The sequence below is a fragment of the Dryobates pubescens genome, chromosome 7, assembly GCF_014839835.1.
Source record: "Dryobates pubescens isolate bDryPub1 chromosome 7, bDryPub1.pri, whole genome shotgun sequence".
Lineage (NCBI taxonomy): Eukaryota > Metazoa > Chordata > Aves > Piciformes > Picidae > Dryobates > Dryobates pubescens.
This window is the reverse complement of record NC_071618.1, coordinates 9,116,999-9,139,489: the sequence shown is the minus strand read 5'-3', so window position 1 is coordinate 9,139,489 and position 22,491 is coordinate 9,116,999. Positions and strand designations below refer to the sequence as shown.

General features: G+C 43.9%; 2 protein-coding genes across 2 annotated transcripts in view; one reads left to right on the top strand and one right to left on the bottom strand.

Annotated features, from left to right (window-relative positions):
• The window catches only part of COL4A1 (collagen type IV alpha 1 chain), a 134,008-nt gene extending 123,231 nt beyond the window's left edge, over positions 1–10,777 (bottom strand). The window contains exon 1 of the mRNA XM_054162874.1: positions 10,563–10,777. Within this exon, the coding sequence (XP_054018849.1) occupies positions 10,563–10,625 (63 nt within the window). The 5' untranslated portion in view covers positions 10,626–10,777. The remainder of the gene's footprint in view (positions 1–10,562) is intronic.
• A 264-nt stretch (positions 10,778–11,041) lies between these two features.
• COL4A2 (collagen type IV alpha 2 chain) overlaps positions 11,042–22,491 on the top strand; it is a 151,226-nt gene continuing 139,776 nt past the window's right edge. The window contains exons 1-2 of the mRNA XM_054162871.1: positions 11,042–11,407; positions 11,545–11,605. Coding sequence (XP_054018846.1) covers positions 11,364–11,407; positions 11,545–11,605 — 105 coding nt within the window. The 5' untranslated portion in view covers positions 11,042–11,363. The remainder of the gene's footprint in view (positions 11,408–11,544; positions 11,606–22,491) is intronic.

The window sequence follows — 22,491 nt, the reverse complement described above, 5'->3', positions numbered from 1 at the left end:
TGCAGACCACCTACTCTTACTGTCACATTATCAAGTCCAAGCCAGCACTAGTACCCCCTGTGGTATTGGTGAGAAAGTGTTTGGGGATGTAAGTAAGTGTTTAGAGCAAACACCTTTGCCACAAGCGGGTGTGTACATGACCTTTGCAAAGATGGTGACGTTTTCTGGCTTTGACCTCTCATCATCATTTTCTTTGGTCTCCATCATGTTCTAGGAAAAAATCCTCCCACATCCCTAGCATCTTCAATTACTCTAAACGTTAATTAAATAGAAAGTAAAATCATTAGCAACTGTGAGGAAATGACTCTACACCTGACATGACAGACAGCACTGAGCTAGAATCACTGCAAGGATCGCAGTTGCTTGCCTGTACATCTCAGGGGTTACCACTCAAAGCTTTTCTATGCTCATGACATACAGAACATGCAAGGTCAGAAGCTCCATTTTAACCAAGCATATAATTTCTGGGAAATGTATCAAAAGTCAGCATCCAACTGTTTGTCTCACTGGTGTGAATCGGAGCACATTTTCAAAGGCATGTCCCCAGCAAGATGGATTTGGTTTTCTGCATGATTTTAACTATTATTTTGGCATTCTCAGAGGCATCAGCTGAACCATTATTTAACCCACAGACTTTAGGCACTGCTATGACATTGCTGTATCTCCAACTGGGAACTGGGAACTCAGTTTTAAAATAGTAATATAAAGTCACAGACAGTACGATTACATTGCAGAAGAATCAACATCACCAGAAGCCATAGCTGAGTCTTCTCCCAGCTAGAATTTACCAGAAACGATCAGATGAACAACTCCTTCAAAGCTGGGACTGCCAGCTGGGGGGTGGGGGGGGCTTGCAATTGGTGGCAGAGGCCAGGAGCCAGAAGCAGCACCCATGGCTGTTCCACAGCTAAGAAAAACTCTAAATGCAGGGCTCCAGCACTTGGTCCCTTCCCTCTTTTCTGACTTTTTGAATTTACAGGTTTGGGCAACCTCTGGCTTCCAGGATGTTTCTTGACATGCTTTCTACTCCAGCCCCTTGGGATCAGTTATGCAGCCTTGACTCCTCAGAATCACTATACCATTGAAAAAACCTATATAAAAACACAGACTTCCTAGGATAATTTTAAGCTTTTTACTTTCTTTTCACTTTTATTTCTACCTCTTGCTATTCCCTGTTTCTATCTAAATACTTCCATGTTGACTCAAAAAATGCAATTGTCACAAAGATACTGCCCCAGACTTCAGCTACCAAAAAAAAAAAGGAAAAAAAGAGACCATTTTAGTCAAAAAACTCAATGTTTTCTCAGGTAAAGCTGTCCTATTACAAGCATTTACATAGGTTTAGACTTCCTTGCCTGTTCTTACAAACTGTTGAAAGCACACAGATAAAAAAATCTTCTGAGTTTTGGCCCTGGACACTGCATGCCTGTGCATCTTGGCTTTACAACAGCTAGAATGTATCCTTTTTTATTATACTAGCAGATAAGTGTCTTATCATTTCCATAAAAGGGACAGAGCTTCAAGCACAATATGAAAATTCCTGGAATGCTTGAGTCTACCCTCACTTAATGATTTTTCCCTTAATATGTGCACTATGAATACAAGCCATTAATGCACTAATTTTTCTTCAAATATTTGTTCTAATTCTTTACAGATCTGTAAGTCCATAGCAGTGTAATTTTTCAGCCTTATTTGGGTTTCATTACAATCTTAAGATTTGTTTCAGTGCTTTTGGATTATCAAATATTTCAGCAGAAGTCTGCAGTAGACTAGAAAATAAGTTTTCTTCTTGTAGATAAACAACTGTATTAAAAAGACCAAAAGCTTACAATATCCAGTCAGGACATAGCTATCTAGTGAAAATGGGCTAATTTGTTTTATCTCTTAGCTACAACTGATATAACTGGGAAAAACATTAATAAAGTGCCTTTCACATTCTGGTATCTCTACACTAAAGACCCCATAAATTATCTGTTGAAATAGAACCAGCTAATAAAACAATACATTTTCCCCCTAAGTTTGTGATTACTTGCATGAAAAATTACACACTGTAATGTGAATCTCCAACATGAATGCCTATAGAAATAATCCTCACATCAGCTGTATGGCATCAGCTGTATTCATGAATTAGAACACTTTCATCCAGGTTCATACCCCAGTGTTAAGACAACATTCTTGTAAACAGAAGACATATGAGAAGGCACATTGGCTGGAAGGAAGATTGAGCATCTTTGTGAAACCACAGACCTCCTATGTAGATAGAGATTGTAAATCCCACAGCAACTGAGACAAACATGAGCAGAGAAAGGCTGGACCCTGTTTTTTAATGGTGGTAGAGGAGATGCAAAATTAGTTGCACCAAATAATTTTCTTCTAGTAAATGCTAGGGAACACCACCAATCTTCTGACACCTTCTAAAAACGTTCAACATTCAGAAAGGATTTGTGGCTTTCATTTTATGTCAATTCAAAGTCTGCAAACTTTGAGCCACTTCAGCTGCTCTGCTCCCACTTTAAGAGTTAGAGTGTCCTCTCCTGACATGACACATTTTACCTAAAAACTGATTTCTGCTTCCCACTTGTAGCACTTGAATAGTTCTTTAAGGTATGTATTATCTACAGACAGGATAATGGATAGTTTGTCCCATGCTTCTATAAAAAGCTGTATCTCTTATGAATGCAAAACATTCAACTCATGAGGTTTCTAATTAATATATTCTGGTTTGTCCTATTAATCTTTGTGTACTAAACCAAATCTTGCATTTGTTTTATAGTTATGATAATTTCTTCTGCCAGTTCTCAGCCACCTTGAAAATCTTCATCTTAAAATGCTGCCTCTGTTACTGCTACTAGCAGATGAAAGCCACAAAAAGATGAAAGAGAATTATTGCTTTGCAATTTGTTTACTCTGCACACTTGACAGCACTTTGTGTTTTGTCCTTTACATTGTTCTGTTAGAGATGCACACCCTTCCTCAGACACTGAAAGAGGCTGTTTGCCAACAGCAGTAAAGGTGAAGGCAGCAGGAGCACACACAGAGAGAAACGGCAGAGGAAAGGAGGGGAACAGGATATTTAGTAGTTCTTTTCTTGGATCCACCCAAAAAACCCCTTCATCTTACATAAAATTCCATAAAAGTAAATTAATAACTTTGCTAAAAACACAATTAAACTTTTTATGAAAGTTAGCACACTGCTGGAAAATCTTAAGCCATTTATTTCAGAACATATCTAAGAACAGCATCTTTTTGACATGAAGGTAATATTAAAAAAAAAAAACAAACCCAAACCAACCAACCAAACAAAAACAAACAAAAAACAAACAAACAAAAGCACCATCCTTTTCTGGTTGTTCTCTGGCTTCCCTCATTTAATCTTTGTCCATATCTTTTTTATTGTTACTGTAAGGCAATCCAGGCCAATAAAAAAAAAAATAAAATTAAAAAATGGAGGTTTTCTGCAGGCTTGGAGGCAAGGCTGATTGATCTCCACCCAAGCATATTCCCAGGCTGCCAGCTCCCACAAGCACCTGATGCCTTCTACCGTGCTACAGCATCTTGTACCAGAACTCCACTGATGTCACTGAAACACCCCAGTGCAGGAATGAAAACAGGACTACAGTTCTCATTGGAACCCATAAGCAGAAGTTTTCAGATGCCTGATGACTAAGCAAATCAGAGGTGAAAAGGGGTATTTCCTACCAGCCTCCCAGGGGAAGTAGGCACAATTTAAGAGGCTTCCTAAAAAATGCATATTTGTAATAGTGGATCAATAAAAGTGGTAATTAGTGAATCCAGAAAAAAAGTATAGCAGAAGTACAAGGGGCTGGAAGCTAAAGTGCTTTTAAATGCACATTAATGTACTTTTTTTTCCTTTTCTTTTTTTCAATTTAGAAAGTTAATCCAATCTTCTCCTTCTGTAAGAGTGTATGTCACAGATACCGGTTAAACATTCATTTCAGGAGGGTTTGAAACATTTATTCAAACCTGCTTAGTTATATACATGCACTTTCCTCAATACTGAATAGAAATGTAAAGCTGAAACAGACATGGTTTGTTTTGATTTTTTTATTAAATCTTTGGTCAAGCTGTATCTGTTTGCACGTGCTAGACAGTAACAAGAGATGGTGGCTTTCTGTGCTATTTATTTATACTCTTCATGAATAATACTTTTGCCTTTCTCTTCACTGGAAATAACTTCATATTAGAATGGCATAATGACAGCAGTTGACACATACTGGCAATCTTTTAATTTGTTCTGTATTTTCTTCTGACATTGTTAAAGACACTTCTGTATAAAGACACTTGACAGGCTAATGCCATAAGCTTGTCTGATGCACTAAATCACCAAGAATAATTTCAGACAGTCACAACCCAGGAGAGTCAAAAATATGTCTTCCCACAAATACCACTGAAGTGCACCAGTACTTCATACCTTCAGCTAATCACTAAAGGCACAGGTTGCTATTCCAATGAGGTCATTCATGCCCAAATTCTTCCCCTTGACCAAATTTTGCAAGGTGTTACAGGCCTTCATGACGGGAAAGTCAAAGGAAATTCTGGGAAGGGAGCACTATGTAACTTCTGAACTCTGATGAAGTAAGTCAATTTATTCTCATGCTGAGGTTGTTGAATCTTCCTTTGTTTAGTCTAGCTCTATAAAAAGAACAATATTCATAAGCCTATCCCTGGAGAAGGTTTCTGACATTTTTAAACAATTGTTTTAGCTGCCTGCAACAGCTATCCTACATTTCTCTACGTGATCAAGGCAACTGACAGTATCCTGTATAACCTCAGGCACTATATAATCTAATTATAACCCAAGATTATATACACCAAGCGGATGAGCTGCAGTGAAACACTGCAGTAGTCTTGCAGGCATCTGATACATAGGAACACTCAGAAGTAAAAACTGCTACTTGGAACGACAGTCCAGGAACACACTTGCTTGTGCTGACACTCAACAGCTGGCTCCTGGAACGCAGTTCACAGAGATGAGTCAGGACTGACTGCTCAGGGAGACTCAGGGACCACATCCTTCAACGTAGCTGGCTGCAAATGGGTACATATTCCCAAAACGGACTTCTCTCCTGACTCCAGCTCCCTGTGCCATGGTGCTGAAGAAGAGGTGGTTAGAGGGAGAGGGGAAGCAAACAGGAAGGACAGCAGGGACAAGGACATTTCCTTGGGAACAAAAAGTCACCAAGCCTGCCCCCTTGTCTCCAAAGTGCCCATGCATTTTGCCCTGTATATCTATTGACCAAATGACTCCCACTTCTAGGGGGTGGATGGGCAACCCACAAGTGCTGCTTTCCCAGTAAGTGTCCCCTGCCATGGGCTAACAGGCCACCTGACTGCCTAAGCTCTCATGTCTTTCTGTGGCGCACCCTTAGCTACCCCAGGTCTCGTATCTCTTCATGTCAAACTATCTTGCTCCAATAGGAGGCAAGGGTAGTTCTGTACTCCTCTTATTCAGACCCTCCCACACCCCACTACTGCCTGGTAGGGGGAAGCACACTCATTTCCCATTTCCCTCTGAAGCCTTCTGTGCCTTCCAGTTCAAAATTCAGTGACAGATTGCATCACATTGGAAGGGGCCCTCAAAGGTCATCTTGTCCAATCCCCCTGCAGTGAGCCGGGACACCTGCAGCTGGATCAGGCTACCCAGGATCTTGAATGCCTTCAGGGGCAGGGCCTCAAACACACCCCTGGGGAACCTGTTCCAGTATTTTACCACTCTCCTTGTACAGAACTTCCTCCTTATGTCCAATGTAAATCTACCCCACTCCAGTTTCAAACCATTGCCCCTCATCCTATCACTACAAGCCCTTTTAAATAGTCCTTCCCCAACCTTCCTGTAGGTCCCCTTCAGATACTGAAATGTAGTTAGTAGGTCTCCCTGGAGCCTTCTTCAGACTGAACAGCCCCAGTTCTTTCAGCCTCTTTCCCTTCTTTCAGTCTCCAGGGACTTCATCTGATGGCCAGGACTTTTCAAATATGGAGAGTGGCTTTGCAAGTGCATCGGCCAATTCCTTCAGAACTCTGGGATGCACCTCATCAGGTCCCATAGATTTATGTATGTTCAGGTTCCTCAGGTAGTCCTGAACTTGATTTACCCTTACAGTGGGAGGGACTTTACCCCACTGGTCTGCACCTAGTGCTCCATCAACTTGGGAGGGGGACAGTGAAGACTCAGGAAGAAAAGTTATTGAGTACCTCAGCTTTCTCCTTGTCTCCATTCTCACTCCTCAGAGGAGGAATGCTTTCTTTAATTTTTCTTTGCTGGTTGATGTACCTGTAGAAGCCCTTTTTGTCATTCTTTGCACCCCTCACCAGGTTCAGCTCTAGCTATGCCCTGGCCTTCCTGACCTCATCTCTGCATAACCAGGCAGTGTTCCTATACTCCTCCCAGGTGACCTGTCTCTGCTTCCACTGCCTACACAGTTTCCTCTTGCTCTTTAATTTTGACCAGCAGGTCTTTATTCAGCCATGCCAGTCTGTTCTGTTCCTTGCCCAGTTTCTTACATATGGGGATTGAGACCTCTCATGCTCTAAGGAAAATGTGCTTCCCTTACTGGAATTCATTTGAGTCTCTCCTTCTGGCCACATTTCCTGAACTGAAGTGACCATATCTCCATTCTGAAATAAAATCTGTCAGAGTTTGTCAGGCATGCTCTTGGTATTGACAAGTCCTTAAGGACATGTAGGGACAAGGATGTTAAATGGTCTTAAGGGATAGGTCTCCCAGCATTGAAGACAACAGCATCTCTAAACACAAATGACTGCAGAAGACATGTGCCTGACCCAGCCTTATTTCACTAGTAAAGGAACACCCAAGTGAAGTAATGTCAATCATTCAGGCTCAGGCATACAACTTTTCTTCAGTCACATGCCAAAAGCCCACGTATTTTATCTGCTCTCAGTTTTCAGCTTTATATGTCTTCACCTCAATAAACCATGGTTTTAACAGAAAAGGAACAGAATCATCATCCAGACTAGTTGCAAGCAATTTATATTTTCACTTCTGGTGTAGGATTGCATGTGTCAGACTGCAGCTCCAAACATAATTTAAAAATAGGAGGGGTGACATGAGGAAGGTGTGAAGGTGATACAGCAGAGCTGCCTCTACTCAGCCATGGACCAGGCACCACTCCCCAGATGGGGCTTACCCAGGGACAGGAACCTCCTGGCCTCCCACCAATGTGTCCCCAGCTGCCTTCACATGGTCATCTGAAACAGCACTAGTGGAATCAGCACTGCCCTTGTGGAAAAAATTATGCATGCTTTTATCACTGTTTTGGCCCGCCTTCCCCTAGTAGCTGGAGTTGCTCTCAGCTCTGGCCCTGCTCCCATTTTGCCAGCACTAAAAGTAGAAAGACGTGGCTCAGGAACCTGGAGAGACTGCTAAGTCCACCACTGAGAAGTGGCAGATAGGGCATCTCCTCCATTCCCCCTGCACTATGTGGCTGCCAGTCTGTTTGTGCGGAAGGCAATTCACCCCAAGGCTCAAGTGCAGCTGGGAGATCTTGCTCTATAACTGAAAGCACAGGGACCAGTGCTGCAGTGGCATCAACAAGGTACCAAAACATGAAACCAGGATTTCCATGGCATTGCCATCTCTCAACCAAGCAGTACTAAACTTTCTTCAAAGGAAATGGCAGCCTCAAAAGTATCAGAAATGAGAGCCCCTGCAAGAGATCCATCAAAACAATCTTCTTCTGTAACAGTCTTGTGGGAGTAGTCCTGACCTGGAAACATCTTAATCTACTACCTTGTCTTCCATTCTGCTCTCATTATAATTTGAATCTCCTAAAATGAACATTGAAGAGTACAAAAAGCCCACATTGGCTGTAACTAATATTTTAATTATCAGTGGTCAACATAAACACCACTGAGCTTGCAGTGCCACATTTGGATGCATTTTACAGTGCCACATTACAACCAGTGGGAGCTGCAAGGGAGCAGCTGCCTTTTCTGTACTGAGGCACATGATCCTGACACTTGCTAGTTAAGGCTGGCTCTGCCATGTCAAATGTCTCTGAGAGCAGTCTTTCCAAATCTCCTTGTATGTATTCAATCATGGATGCAGATTTTCACTCTTCCAGCCCCGTTACACTGCAGAATGACCACGACCAACATAGCACAAGCTGCTTCTGCTACATTTGCATTTACAGGCACAGTTTCCAGCCTCATTTAGCCATGCCTGAACAACTCTAATACACTTATGAAGAAACATTTTTTCCTATGAGGGTGGCCACACACTGGCACAGGTTTCCCAGTGAGGTTGAGGAGTCTCCTCCTTTGAATATATTCAAACCTGGATGGACTTGGCCCCAGGCAGCCTGCTGCAGGTTGCTGTGCTCTGAGCAGGGGGTTTGGACTAGATGATCTCCAAAGTGTCATCCAGCCTGAGTGACTGTGTGATGAAAGTTACAGGGCAATTAAGAGCATGGCATGATTGCAGCTGCATAAATATGGGGGGCTTTTCTTTGCTTGTGTGCTTAAACCAGCTAATATATGCTATTTGGGGCAGGAAAGAAACAGCTTTGCTTTTTTTTTTTCCCCAGGAGAAAAGTGGTTGTTCCATTCAGCCTATCACAATCAGTAGCGCATACAACCTCATCAACCATGCAGTCTTCTGCTAAAACAACTACTCTAAAGGTAAACAGTGGGAATGTGTTCATCTGAAGACAATGCAAGCACTTGGGCCAGTTGTGCCAGCTCTCCAAAAGCAGAAGTCCTGCCTGGATCACACCACCCAGCCACAATTACTTAGAGGCACCAACCTGGCTCAAAGACCTCCAAAGAGAGACCCCACAACCACCACTCAATGCCTCATATACTACTGACCAACAGCGGTCTCCGTAACTTTTTGGGTAGCTGCTAGCAACAGGCAACAACATGGAGCTAAGGACAATGTCAACAGAACTGAACTGATTGAAAGGCCACCCATGTATGGGTGAACGTTTATCTAAAGCAAGGAGCTCAACTTCCACAGCATAGCTGTGTTTGCTGGTGACACTGATGAGGAACTGTAAATCTGCAGACAGCACAGAACAATTTATTATGGGGACAACTTCATAATATAAGAGCTCCAGATTACATTTTAAGGAATCTTCATTTTAATAAAACAATTTATCAAGCACATACAAGACACTTCTAAAACAGAGCCTCTTCAGGGTTTCTTTAGAAGACCTGAAATTGTCTAACTGATACTAGAGTTTGTATCTTCTTTCAATAAGCACCTCTTCCCTATGCAGTTTTCCGTCTGTGACAGGCATGGTTTACCCAATGATTTCACATGAACATATTTCACAGACAGATATTTATACCTCTTGGGATACCAAATTCAGAACTCAAAAGTGAATAATTTACTTCAAAATACTTTAATTAATAAAAAATAATTATATCCTGAAAGGAACACAGTTTAGTCAGCTTAATGCCAAGTGATGGGTGAATCGCCCCAGAGGTGTATCACCAAGTGATTTACTACAATGATAGTAAGCCAGATACTATCTAAGTCTAGAAGCAACAGATAAGCCATCACTTCAGCACACTTTTTGCTTCAGCTGATTCAAGGATGCATACCATCACCATGGTCACAGAGAACATAATTCATTATAGAACTTAGCTTCACCTGAAACTGCAGAAAAAAAATTAAGTATACCTTTCCTGTATTTGCTTCACTACAAGATCTTACATTTACAGCAGGAAGCATGACAAAAATCCATCTGCTCATGCCTACTGATTAGTTTTCTCCTTTCCTGGGTTTCACTACTACAGCATAAACCTAATCAGATACAAGAAAGTAAGGAGACACAAAAAGATACCTCTTTCAAACTATTAACTGCCCATTACTTAGAGGTACAGAAGAAACAGCACAAATACTTCGAAAACGCCAGGAGAGAGACTCCTTTAACTGAAGGACAGCAGATAGCTAATATCTCAGTGGTAAAATTAGCTCCCTGAGCAAAACTTGAATACTTTCGATTTTAAATGTCTGTGGCTCAATCTGGCTCCATCGGGAAACGTGCCAAAGCTGAACTTTAACATCAGGATCCTTTCTGGTCTCCAGTCTACTGCCCATCGCGGAGGTCAAAGGCAGAAAGCACAGCGCTTCTGAGTCCAAGCAACCAACCACTTATTTATTTTCTTTCCTTTATTTTCCCCCCAGATTTTTACCGTGAAAACACAACTTGATACTTTCAAAGTCCCGACTCGGTGCGCGCTTTATATTCCCTCCCAGGCCAGCGCCGTTCCTTGCCGAGTCGTGGGAGGGCGAGAGCCCAGCGGGGCCCGTCTACGCGCCGCCAGCCCGTGGGGCTCCCGTGCCGTGCTGACTGCCCCGCTCCGGGCCGGCGAGCGGGCGCAGCCCCACGACAGGACAGCCGGGCATCCCCGCCAAGCCAACCTGGCTGGGCCACCTTTTCGAGAGCAGGGGCCCCGCGCAATTCAAGCAGGGGCTGGGGGCTCATTGCCCCGCCCCACATGGGCACCCCGTCCCGGTCCCGTCCCCGTGAGCACCCTGTCGCGCAACTCGGGGAAGCCGTCCCCCGCGTACTCACCGCGGCAGACACGGCGCTGAGCTCGGCGCTCAGCAGCAGCCCGAAGCCCAGCCAGAGCCGCATGCTGCCGCGCACCGCACCGCGCCGTCGCTCCCTGGGCGGCGGGGCGCCTGCAGCTTAGTGTGGGGCTCCGCGGGACCGGTCCCACATGCGCACCTCCCCTCCGTGGCGGCCACCGCGCTTGCAATGGCTCGGGATAGAGGGACTCGCCGCGCCGTACCCGATGGGCGGTGGCAGCCCCCTCTCCTCCCCCCGGGCGGGGACCCTGAAAGGGCGCAACCTCGCCCGCGCCCCGCCGGCCACAGTTGTTCCTCCTCCTCCTCCCCCCCCCCCCGCTTCGCGGGTGGGTGGCGGGTCGGCGGCTGCGGGAGCGGAGACGGAGGGGGGGTGTGGGCGGAGGCGTACTGTTTCTTTGCTCTACATTGCTGCTGCCGCCTGGGAGGGCACGGCAGCGCGGCGCGCAACGGTGCGGAGCGGGCGTGGGGCCGGGTGGCTAAAGGGGCCGGAGCAGGGGCTGGGCGCGTTGGCTCTGCCCGGCCCTTCGGAGTCCGGCGACTGCCCGGCGGTGGGACTCCGCTCTCTACGCGGCGCGGGGAGCGGCGCGACTCCCGCCCCTCTTCCCCCCAGATTAGATCGGCCCGGGTGGTGGGGCCGCTCCCTGCCCCGGCAGCAGCGCCGCCGAGCCCGGAGACCTCCCCCGGGGGACCTGCATTATATGCGGGCTCTTCTCTGCCTTTGCAGGGGCGGCCGTCCGGCCGAAGGGAGTCCTGAGCCGAACCCCCAGGCAGGGAAGGAGCGAAAATGGACATCTCGCAGCTTCCCGGTGCACGTAGTTTTATTTGTCAGTAAGTAATTCCGCTCGGCAAGCTTTTGGTCAGACCTCTTTTAAAGTCGTATTGTCACCTTGAACTGCAGAGTTTTATCCCGTGTCTGTTTTGTGCGATCTTAAAACAATGTTGTGTTTATTCACCTTCCCCTGCAGGGATCTGGGGCTTCTGCTGATCCTGATGGAAGTTGTGCTGTCAGCCGTCAAAGTGGATGCTGTAAGTAAAATGCCTTACAACTTTAACTGAGGAGAGGAGGAAAAGTACTTTGCTTGGCACCAGAAAGTGATGAACTGATTTTCCCTTTGCCAAATGGCTTATCAATCGTTCTGTTAAAGGAAACAACTAACGAATAATCTGCGAGTTTTGCAGATTACTGCGTTCAAAAAAACCGATGTGTAGCAGAGAAGTGCGAAGTTTTAGTGTCAGGTTGTTTGAAGTACTCCACTGCTACTTTTTTTCAGAGTGGGTAATTTGTTAAAGCAATAGCAAAGCAAGGTCCGCAGCTGCTTCTTTTTCATAAGAAAAGCACCAAAAATACAGTGCTATACATAGCAGAGAGTACTTTGGAGAAGTTAACCTGCAAATGAAATCTCTTCAGATAAGTACAGAGTACAGGACTGAGAAGTTGAAACCATGTTTTGTGGCTGCATTTGTCAGTCACTAAGTGAGTAAGGCTCTGTGGTCATATGGGATCTTGATTACATTTTTTTCAAAAGCTTCCCTACTTAAATTTTAATCCTTCTTTCTGGAACTTTCATCTCTTTTTAAGACTTTGCACTCCTTATATATATATATGATGTGGTTATATCTTTGTGGTGAGGTGGCATAATGTATTGAGGAATGGGAAATACTAGGGGTTTTGCAGCAGATGTTATGATGTGGTGATTCAGCACTCAAGGTGCATAGAAATTGTCCATTAGTCTGCATCTGGTTGGACTCTTTCACATTTTGGCTGAGCAACAGGTGGCAGGCAGGGGACCCACAACCCCATGAGAAGGGAAGTGAGTGAAAACCTTGAGTGTCACATGCTCCTTTGCCAAGTTTTGATAGAGACATTCTGCTGAGTCACCCTAAATGAATGATAATATTACCTTACACTACTAAAACCGCAGAAGTCTGGTGATAATACAAGTGTATTAGGCCCAATAATGAGATTATTTGGATCATCTGACATAAAAACATGGCATTTGTGGTATGATTCTTCTTTATATGATGTTGTGTTATAATGCTTTAGCTATAGCATGGGCTCATTTATTCTCCTGCATGTTCTTGTTTGTAGACTGCAGGATGCATCATTAATATAGAAATATACTGAAGAGGTATTAACTGAGGTGCCTCAGTGCATACAGTCTGGTCATGGACACTTGCAACTCCACATGCTTGTTTTTCCAGAGTATTGTGGAAAAGGTGGCCTGCTTGCAGGTCTGATTCCTTTAACAGTTCCTAAGGTGGAGGCTGTGTAGGAGATTAAACACCTCGGTGAATGGGACTGAGGAATTTTAGTTGTGTTTCCATGAAAATTAGAGCTGCCTTGCCACCAAAATATTTACCCCATTTTCTACCCAGCACAAGTCCTTTTCCTTACCCAGCACAGGTCTTTCTGTAGTTGCATGGGGAACCAAATTGGAAAATCATTTGTTTAAACGAATCGGTACCCCAAAAGAGAGCTAACATTAGCTTATGTCAGATCACCACTTATTCATAGAAACCTGGGCTGGCATGACAGCTGGGGCTGGGAGAAGGGGTAGGCTTGCTTCTTGCAGTGACATCTCTGGTTGAGTGTGTTTGTGAGTTGACCAAGTAGGCTGTGTGTGGGAAGCAGCAGCATCTGAGTAATTGCAGGTGGGTTGATGGAAGTCATATTCTTTATATTGTAATCCTGTTTGTCACATTGAATCTTCTACTATTTGTTATGCCAGTTATTGAGTGAAAGCTATGAAGTGTTTTACTACCTTGGATAAAAAAAATAAAATACTGAGAGTTATTATTGAGTTACTGAGTCTGTGGGACCAGATATTAGAAGTCATGGTTCTTCCTGTAGTGAGGCAAGCAGAACTGCTGAATTTTGACACCTGCATATATGTGAATGAGTTACAGCTGCTGGAGATAAGTGTCGTTGAGTGAGTGAAGTGCGTCTAGAAAGAAACACAAATGAGGCTGAGGAGAAAAGCAGGAATGAATGAGAGAGAAAGAGGGGAACTCGGAGCATTTGGATGGGTGTTTTGCCTGGTAGTCTTCTGCTAGCTGTTAGGGGGACAGACATTTCTCAACTGAGAAGGAAATGAGAGGAAGAAAAAGAAGGAGAATGTTTAGGGTATCTGAGGACTGGGAAGACGAGATGGTGTCCTTGGGCAAGAGAAGAGGATGTTGGTTGCAGGCTTGAAGAGAGCTAAGGAAGAGGAGTCCCTGAATGGAAATACTAGGAGAGACAGCCAAATGGAGTGGATCAGGCCCCAGTTATCTTTAGTACTCTTTGGCATGTACTTGCTGGTGATGTTACAGGCCTCAAATAACTCTGGAGCTCTGAACTCTAGATTTAAGAATCCATGTGTCTTATATAAAATTGTGTTAACTACCTGAAGTTTAGCCAAGTTTGCAGATTTGTCCTGACCCTTTCTCAGTCTAGTCTTTCCCAAAGCACACTTCTCCTTAAGTAGTTTTTTAACATTTGATTATTTGAAAATTACTTTTTTCTTTCAAGCTATATTTGGGTGGGAAGAATGGAATCCCAGAAAAGAAGGGAATGACTGTCAGATAAAAGAAACAAAATTGCAAGAGAAAAGGTTAAGATGTTTGCAAAAATAACTAGAAGTGACAGATCACAACTGACACTTTAAGGGAGAACATATCTAAAGGGATTTATTTAAAAAAGGAAACAGAGTTGAAGCACTGCATGAGATACAATTCTCTTGACTTCTGTAACATTATACAGGGATATGTTAGGTAGAATGGCATCAAAGAACAAAGTGGGAGAAGCAATAATCATTAAAAAGGGGGGAATAAAACCAACAGTACCATATATTTCTGTCAGCTTCATGGTGAAATTGTATTGCTGACATGGATGCCTAAGTTACTGCTCTAAGTTGAAACGTGTCAGTGCTCCATGGCTATCTTACATACAAGTTTTCCCAGATGTGCCCTGTTTTATTCCATTTGGAGACTTTTGTGTGGTTGAAACAGGAGGACTTTTTACATTAACCAAGACTTGAAGAAGCCCAACTGGTGTAATCTCTCAGCCCATCCATCTGGGCATGTCCACTATGAATGTATGCACTAGAATGATAGTGGGCAAAAGGTGATCCTTTGCATATGTATTACCCAGGTGATTCAGGAATGAGTTGTCAAACTGATGTATTGATTTCTCCTGCCACATTACTTAGTGCATGTAAAGTGAATCCATCTCTTTGTGGAAATACCAGACTCTCTACCTGTGCACAGTTTCAGAAATAGCTCTAAGAGATGCTGCCAAAAACATGTTGCAGTCTTATTTTTACAACAATTTCATTTCCACACTGGCAGATGTGGCTTGTTTATGCTGGTTTAAATAAGTGTACAGTTTGTCTCATCTTTGAGTAAGAGTGATGTTCCTCAAGAAAATGGGGCAGAATAATGATACCAGCATTTGGTGGAGTCTCACAGCATAGCTGATAACTTTGTTCAAAATGTCTTTGAACCTTGGAAGAATTAATGGGTAGTTCAGAGAGGACCTTTAACTATGTTCAGTCATGGAGCTGTGAAGAAGAGGCAGCTCCATTAAAGAACTATGAGAAGTCCTGAGTGAATGAGGTGGCCTCTGGGCAGTTATGTAAAGCAAAACCCTTCACTTCTATCAACACCAACAGCCATGCCTTGATCTGGACATGGCATTTCCATGATGAGGGTCACAGTGTGCACCATGCTGCAGATGGACAGAAGGATGTCTGCTGAAATGAGTTTTTACTTTATTTCTTCAAAAGGAGCCAGGATTTCACCTGTCAGCATCATATTACATCAAACTAAAACAATCACTACAAGTATTGCATGCATGGAAAAAATGTAGTCATAGTCCATAGCTTTAAATTCCTTTTCTCTTGTCCTTTATTTTTCATGTACTGTCAGTTCCAGGAATAGAATAGAATAAACCAGGTTGGAAGAGACCTTCAAGGTCATCGCGTCCAACCCATCAACCAATCCAACACCACCTAAACAACTAACCCACGGCACCAAGCACCCCATCAAGTCTCCTCCTGAACACCTCCAATGATGGTGACTCCACCACCTCCCCGAGCAGCCCATTCCAATGGGCAATCACTCTCTCTGTATAGAACTTCTTCCTAACATCCAGCCTAAACCTCCCCTGGTGCAGCTTGAGACTGTGTCCTCTTGTTCTGGTGCTGGTTGCCTGGGAGAAGAGACCAACATCCGCCTGTCGACAACCTCCCTTCAGGTAGTTGTAGAGAGCAATAAGGTTACCGCTGAGTCTCCTCGTCTCTCCTCATAGGGCTTGTGTTCCAAACCCCTCACCAACTTTGTTGCCCTTCTCTGGACATGTTCCAGCAAGTCAACATCCTTCCTAAACTGAGGGGCCCAGAACTGGACACAGTACTCAAGGTGTGGCCTAACCAGTGCAGTGTACAGGAGGAGAATGACCTCCCTGCTCCTGCTAGCCACGCTGTTCCTGATGCAGGCCAGGATGCCATTGGCCCTCCTGGCTGCTTGGGCACACTGCAGGCTCATGTTCAGCCTACCATCAACCAGCACCCCCAGGTCTCTGTCTGCCTGGCTGCTCTCCAGCCACTCTGACCCCAGCCTGCAGCACTGCATGGGGTTGTTGTGGCCAATGTGCAGAACCCAGCAGTTGGATGTGTTAAATCTCATGCCATTGGACTCTGCCCATCTGTCCAGCCTATTGAGGTCCCTCTGCAGAGCCTCTCTACCCTCCAGCAGATCAACTCCTGCCCCAAGCTTGGTGTCGTCAGCAAATTTCCTGATGATGGACTGAATGCCCTCATCCAGATCATCAATAAAGATGTTAAAGAGCATGGGGCCCAGCACTGATCCTTGGGGCACACCACTAGTGACAGTAAGAGTGTTTCCTTAAATGTCTCTTTCCCGTGTTATTCCTCAGACTTCTCCTTGAAATTATTTTTTGCTGCCCTGCCTATGAAACCAATACTTACGCTAATTTCTTACTGCTAAATCTTCCTAGAAAGAATAATTAATTTAAGAGATGTTTCTTCCATGTCTGAGTGGATTAACTTGGAAAGACTGCAATCAGTCATATCCTAACACTGATTCAAGCTATTAATCCAAAGACTACAGACAGGTTATACTAAAAGTGTATCTCTCTGGAGCTAATGAGAAGGAGGAGGTTCTTCTGCATGTCCATGTTCTTTAGTTTCTCAATGAAAAGACACACATAGAATCTTGACTCTTTTTTTGTTTGTTTTGTTTATTTTTCATGACTAGAGCAGAAGTATGTTCAATGAAAGCCTGCAATAATATTTTTGGAGCAATTTCTATTTTTTAGAGTTATTAAATGGCACATCATATAGTCATGCTGCATTTGGTAGGAGAAGAGACCAAGTTCTGTTAGTTTAAAATGTATTTCTCAGAAGTTAAAATGCTGACACTGACAAGGTAAGCTATCATGTAATAATTATCTTGTTATTTTTGTCACCTTGTTCTGAAAGTTACCAGAGCGGGTTCAAAAATTCAGCATTGCTGTTCCTTCAGCACATCTGGGTTTGGTTGTGTAGTAATTGTACCTCAGGAAGTCTTTATGCAGCGTGGTAACAAACCTACCAATTTTGGTTTAAATTTTGTACAAAAAAAAGTGATCTATGAATCCAAACGATGTCGTCTTATCCAAACGCATTGTGGCTTATTCCATTATACGATAAGCAAACACATTTCTTAGATGTATTTTAATTCAGTAGTCCTGAGCACAGTTGGTATTAGAGAATTTCTTTTTTACTGCAGTAATTAATTTCTAATTTGAGGCCAGTCTATTTATTAATTCTTTGCTTTTGTTTTTCTTATTTTTTTTTCTAAGCTAGAAATTAGTCAAGGGGTGGGAACATTCTTTGTATTGTATTCTACTGATCCAAGAGATCCGAGACCTAGGGGGAGTTTAAAGTTAATTTAGTAGCTTACAGTTATGATATCTTTGCTTGCCAAAGAAGGCAGCTTATCTTCTCTAACCTTTTCTCCCTTAGGAAACTAGTGCCTTACGCTATTCACAGCACCTCATTTGCTCCTAAGGAGCAAAAAGCACAGTGAAATTTGCAGTATTTCCTGATATTTATCAGCAGTTTAGGTTTCTTAAATGGCAGCAGCTACTTGACAACAGCAGTTGACTGCTCACAGTGAAACTATGTGATTTTTATCATGCCAGTATTTCTGATTGACTAAGGACCTGCACTGTTGATTTTCACGTGCCCTTTTTTGTCTATTTGGAAGCTGAAGGCACTGATGTGAATCACAACCATGCAAAGGCAGCTCCATTTTTCCAGACCCTAGAAATTATGTGTAGCAAGGGAAAAGCTTTCACAGAGCAGTTAACGAGCAAACTTGTGTTTGCCTGAGTAATTGCATATAGATTTCAGTATTCAGTATCACTAAGGTTGGAAGAGACCTCAAAGATCATCGAGTCCAACCTGTCACCACAAACCTCATGACTAGAGTAGGGAGGACACTAGTGCCCACTGCAGGCTTGAACTCGCAACCTTCCCCATTAAAGGTCTTATGTGCTACCAACTGAGCCACACCACTCCCCACTTCAATTGAATCATGGTTTCGTAGTGCAGTTTCCCCTTTTCAACTGTTTAGTGGTGTTTCACAAGTCTACTGCGTTTTCCAAACACACATTTCACTTTGCACAACCTGGGAATGAGAGGATGTGGACATGGCTTCCTCCAGAACACTGCAGGGTGTTGTTCCTGGGAGGCAGGAGATAGTGTAGTGGGGAGGTGAGCAGGGCCCTGGCCCTCCTGTAACATCCCTACAGCATGCAGCAGGTCCAGGAGTGATCACTAGCATTAGACACCGCCTTGGAGGGCTGGTCAAAGGCATGGGAATGGGGATGAGCCAGGGCCTGGCTGGGATATCAGTCCACAGGTGGAGGTCAGGGGCCCTGTGGCCAGGCACAGGCATGGCTGACCCCAAACCACTGATGGGCTGAGGGGGAAGCCCCACTTCTCACGGCCTTTTTCCCACGCAGTTCATTTCACACCCCTCTGCAAAGGAAGGCTGCACAGCTGCACCAGGAGCTGGCCCTATGCCTGGGTGGCCAGTCCTGGGGCTCCCCTGGGGTGGAACTGGGGATGAGGGCCCAAGGAGGTGCCGCCAGCAGCAGAGGTGTTTGACAGACCCCAGTGCAGCCAAGTCAGAGATGGAGGAGGCTGGGCAGCAGCAGCCCTGCACTCTGGAAAAGCAGGCATGCAAGCCTAAAATTCAGTGGAAATTTTAGGGAAATTAGTGGATTTTAGGAGGGCTGGGAAAGAATTTCAGCATTGACCTGAGTCCTATGTAGGAACTGAAAGGGTGGTGGTATTTAGCTTTTTTTGTCTCATAGAACAGATGTTCCTCAAAAAAGGACTTGTCAAGAAAGAAAACATATTTCAACATAAATTTACCAATTGGTTTTATTTTTTTTTTTTTTAGACATGAGTTTAGAAGAACATCTAAATCAGGTTGGTTACCAAGGTTGTATATTTACTGGGATATATCAGGCATCCTATTTATTCATAAATGATCCCAACCTTTATTTTGAAGTAGCTTTCTGAAGTGTATAAAGATCATTCAGATAAATGGGGCTTGGCTTATTTTTGGCAGGTCTTAGCTGCAGGTTGTGCCTACAACTCCTCGCACCATTAGTCGATGGAGCCTAGTAATAAATTTTTCATTCTAACTATACTTTTCCTTTGTATCTCACCAGCCTTTTAAAGGTTCTTTGCTGATCAAAATTACCTTCCAACTGTATAATGTGGAATGGCTGTGGACAAAAAGGAGATGTAAGGCAAAGTGGAGTATTTTTGAAACAGCACAAACCCTTCCATTTGTCCTGTTCTGCAAATGTGAGGGGGAGTTGCAGTGTTGGTTGGGTTGGGTTTTTTTCAGGTTTAAGCCTTATCCCAAAGGGGAGCTGTGGGCTGGTGACTCCGTAGTTCTGATGTGGTTACTGGAGCTTTTATGCTGGTTGTTGGTGGCTCCTGGAGCTTGTGTGCCAGCTGTTAGTGGTTCCTAGAGCTGGGTACTGGCTGTTGGTGCCCAATGTAGCAGACAGAGCAGCACAGCTGCCCTTCTGTGCATCCTTGGAAGGCTGCAGCTTCTGGCTCAGCTGGAAACTGACCTCCTTGCTGCATGCTCTGGTCTCCTGTGTAAACACAGGTTTTGAAACAAACCTGATTTTCATCAGGGATAAACGAAAGAAAAAAGAATGAGGGAAAGTATCTGTGCAAATAAGCAATTCACTGCAAGTCTCTGTTGTCACATCCTGCTCACACCTGTTGTCCCTTGCAGCCGTGAGGAGCAGAGTCATTTCTTAAGGTATGGGCACAAAAATAGGAAAGTTTAGCAGGCTTTCCATGTCTCACTTGTGTGCACCTCATTCTCAGCGGTGTTGGCTCCTAATACTCTGCCTATGCAATCCCTGGGCATTCTGTAAACAGATGAGGGAAGACATTTTTACATTTGAGCTGCAACCTCACTGACCGCTATAATTGATGTTAGCCTCCTGGTCCAAGTCTCAGAGCACTCTGAACACATGTGCAGAGACCTCAGGGAGCAACTCTGGGAGGAGAGTGGAGCTACTCATCAGGGCTGCCAGCATGTCCTGGTCTGAGCCATGACTAAGGGAGTGGGCAGAAAGGAATGCCGCTTCTGCGCAGGGCTGGGAATAGCCGCTGGGGCTGCAGAGCATGGGAAGCCTGCATATCTCTCTGAGACAGCAGCCAGAGAAACAGTCTGCTGGAAATGACCCAAACATCTCTCCATGACACTTGGAAAATCTTAAGTGACGCTGGCTGGAAGAAGGAAACGAACAGGGAAGTTTAAGCATTTCCTCTGCAGTGTGGGGCTGAAGCTGGGTTTCCTCCAGGTGCTTTGCAGGTGTGTGGCAAGAGTAGGCATAAAGGGACAGCTATAAAGTTGTGCAAATCTTCTGTCCTCCATAGGTGCCCAGGAGGTAGCCAGCATGTGTTATCTCCTAAGTCAATAGAGCCCATGGGCTGCTTTCTCTCTGGCTGTGTCCCCTACAGTAAAGCCCAGAGTCCCAGATGTATTCTCTGCCATTGTGGTCAATTGGCACAGTCTGTACATGTCTATAACAGTAATTAGCCTTGGTTATTAGCCTCCATAGTTTCCAGAACAGGATGTCCCCTTTGAGACTGCCTGTGTTCCATACATCATGCTGACTCTTGCACCATGGCCAAAAATGCCTTCGCTAAAGCAGAGCAAGTGAAAGCATCTTTGCACAAACAACAGGAATGCATGGGACCTTTCTAACAGTGAAATGGTACAGATGGTCAAGCTGTGAGGCACAGGGCTACTTAATATATTAATGTAGATATGGAGCACGCATGCCTCAGGCTGTGACAGATCAACTGTCTGGAAATCAGGGCTCATGCGTATTTCTCACATGCATCAGTGTATTGGTAGTCCTGAGTAGGGATGAAATAGAACTCTACTGTTTTATAGCAAGGTGCAGAAAATGTCAATATTTTGAATACTTGCAGCTTGCTTTGCATTAGTATTGCAGTGTCACCAACCCATATAGGAAACTTGTTCCAAGGAAAACCAAAATGCTTCCTGACAGCTTTGTTTTAAGCTTTATGTCTTGTTTCATGGCACTATCGTGCCCTATTTGTTAGTATCTACATCATGTGATTAAAATAAAGGACAAGAATAAGCACATAAATAGATTAAAATGGAAACAGGCCAGAAATTAAATTGCAAAAGCAGAGGCACCAAAATAACATGGTTTTGTCATTCCACTAGTTGTCTTTGTTGTGCCTAAGTGTTAGGAAAAATAGTCCTTCCCAAGGAAAGCATAGTGTCTAGCGTATGCAGCAGTTGGCTACGTGCTTGTTTTCTGGTGGCTTTTGCTGCGCTCCCAAACTGCACTTTGGTTTTGTAGAGTTACAAACACTGCAGTGCACATCCTTCAACTGCCTGTTTCTCCTGAGAGATCCACATGGGGTGGTCAGAGGAGTGGAATGGCAAAAACATGCTTTTAGTCAATGATAGGTGAGTAGTAGAAGACAGGGGTTTAGTTGTCCTCACTTGCTGGTCACTGGGGTTTATCAGTTGTCAGTCATGCAGTGTCAGCTTCCAATCCAGATTTTTCTTACTTTCCTATTCCAAACCATGCCTATGGCAGAAGTTTTGATTCCTTTAGTGCATCACAGCCATTTTTGCCTTATTTATGAAGCCATTAATAATAACTAAGTGAAGGAGGAAAAAAAATTCCTTCTATAAAATAGTCTGTTTAGTTTTTTCCCCAGTCACAGGGAATAGGGAGAGGACATCCTGGGACTCCATCACGTCAATGACCAGTGACTAATGAGATCAGTACCCATTTCTGATGAGTAAATGGATTTAATTAGACTATACAGTACAGTACTATTTCCACACATCAAACTATCCTTGTCAAGGGATTATTTAAATAAAATTCTATGGCTGATGGACTAGGGAACAATCTGGACAAAACTGTATTTCTCTTTAACATTGATTTCCTTTTATGAATTTATGCCATGACATTAAGATCAAACATCTTCCCCCATCTGTCCAGTGCATGCTCTGACCAATGCTGATCTGATTATTTTTCTGTGCAAGAGAGGAACCATTAAACTTTCATTCTTGTTATTCGTTCAGAATAATCCTGTTTGTGCCTTCAAGGGGATAAAATAGTGGCTGTTCTTGATAAGGTATGTTCTGTAGTCTAAAATGTTAGAAAACATCAAGAAAATGTTACCTCTGCTTTCACAACTCTAATCTCTTGCATATTGTTCCCTAAGGACACAGTACTGGATAGGGTCATCACTGAGTAGATGGATGATTAGTGAGGTAGCTTGAGACTGGATATAAATCACTTTGAAGAATGGAACTGTAGTCTTGAGTTT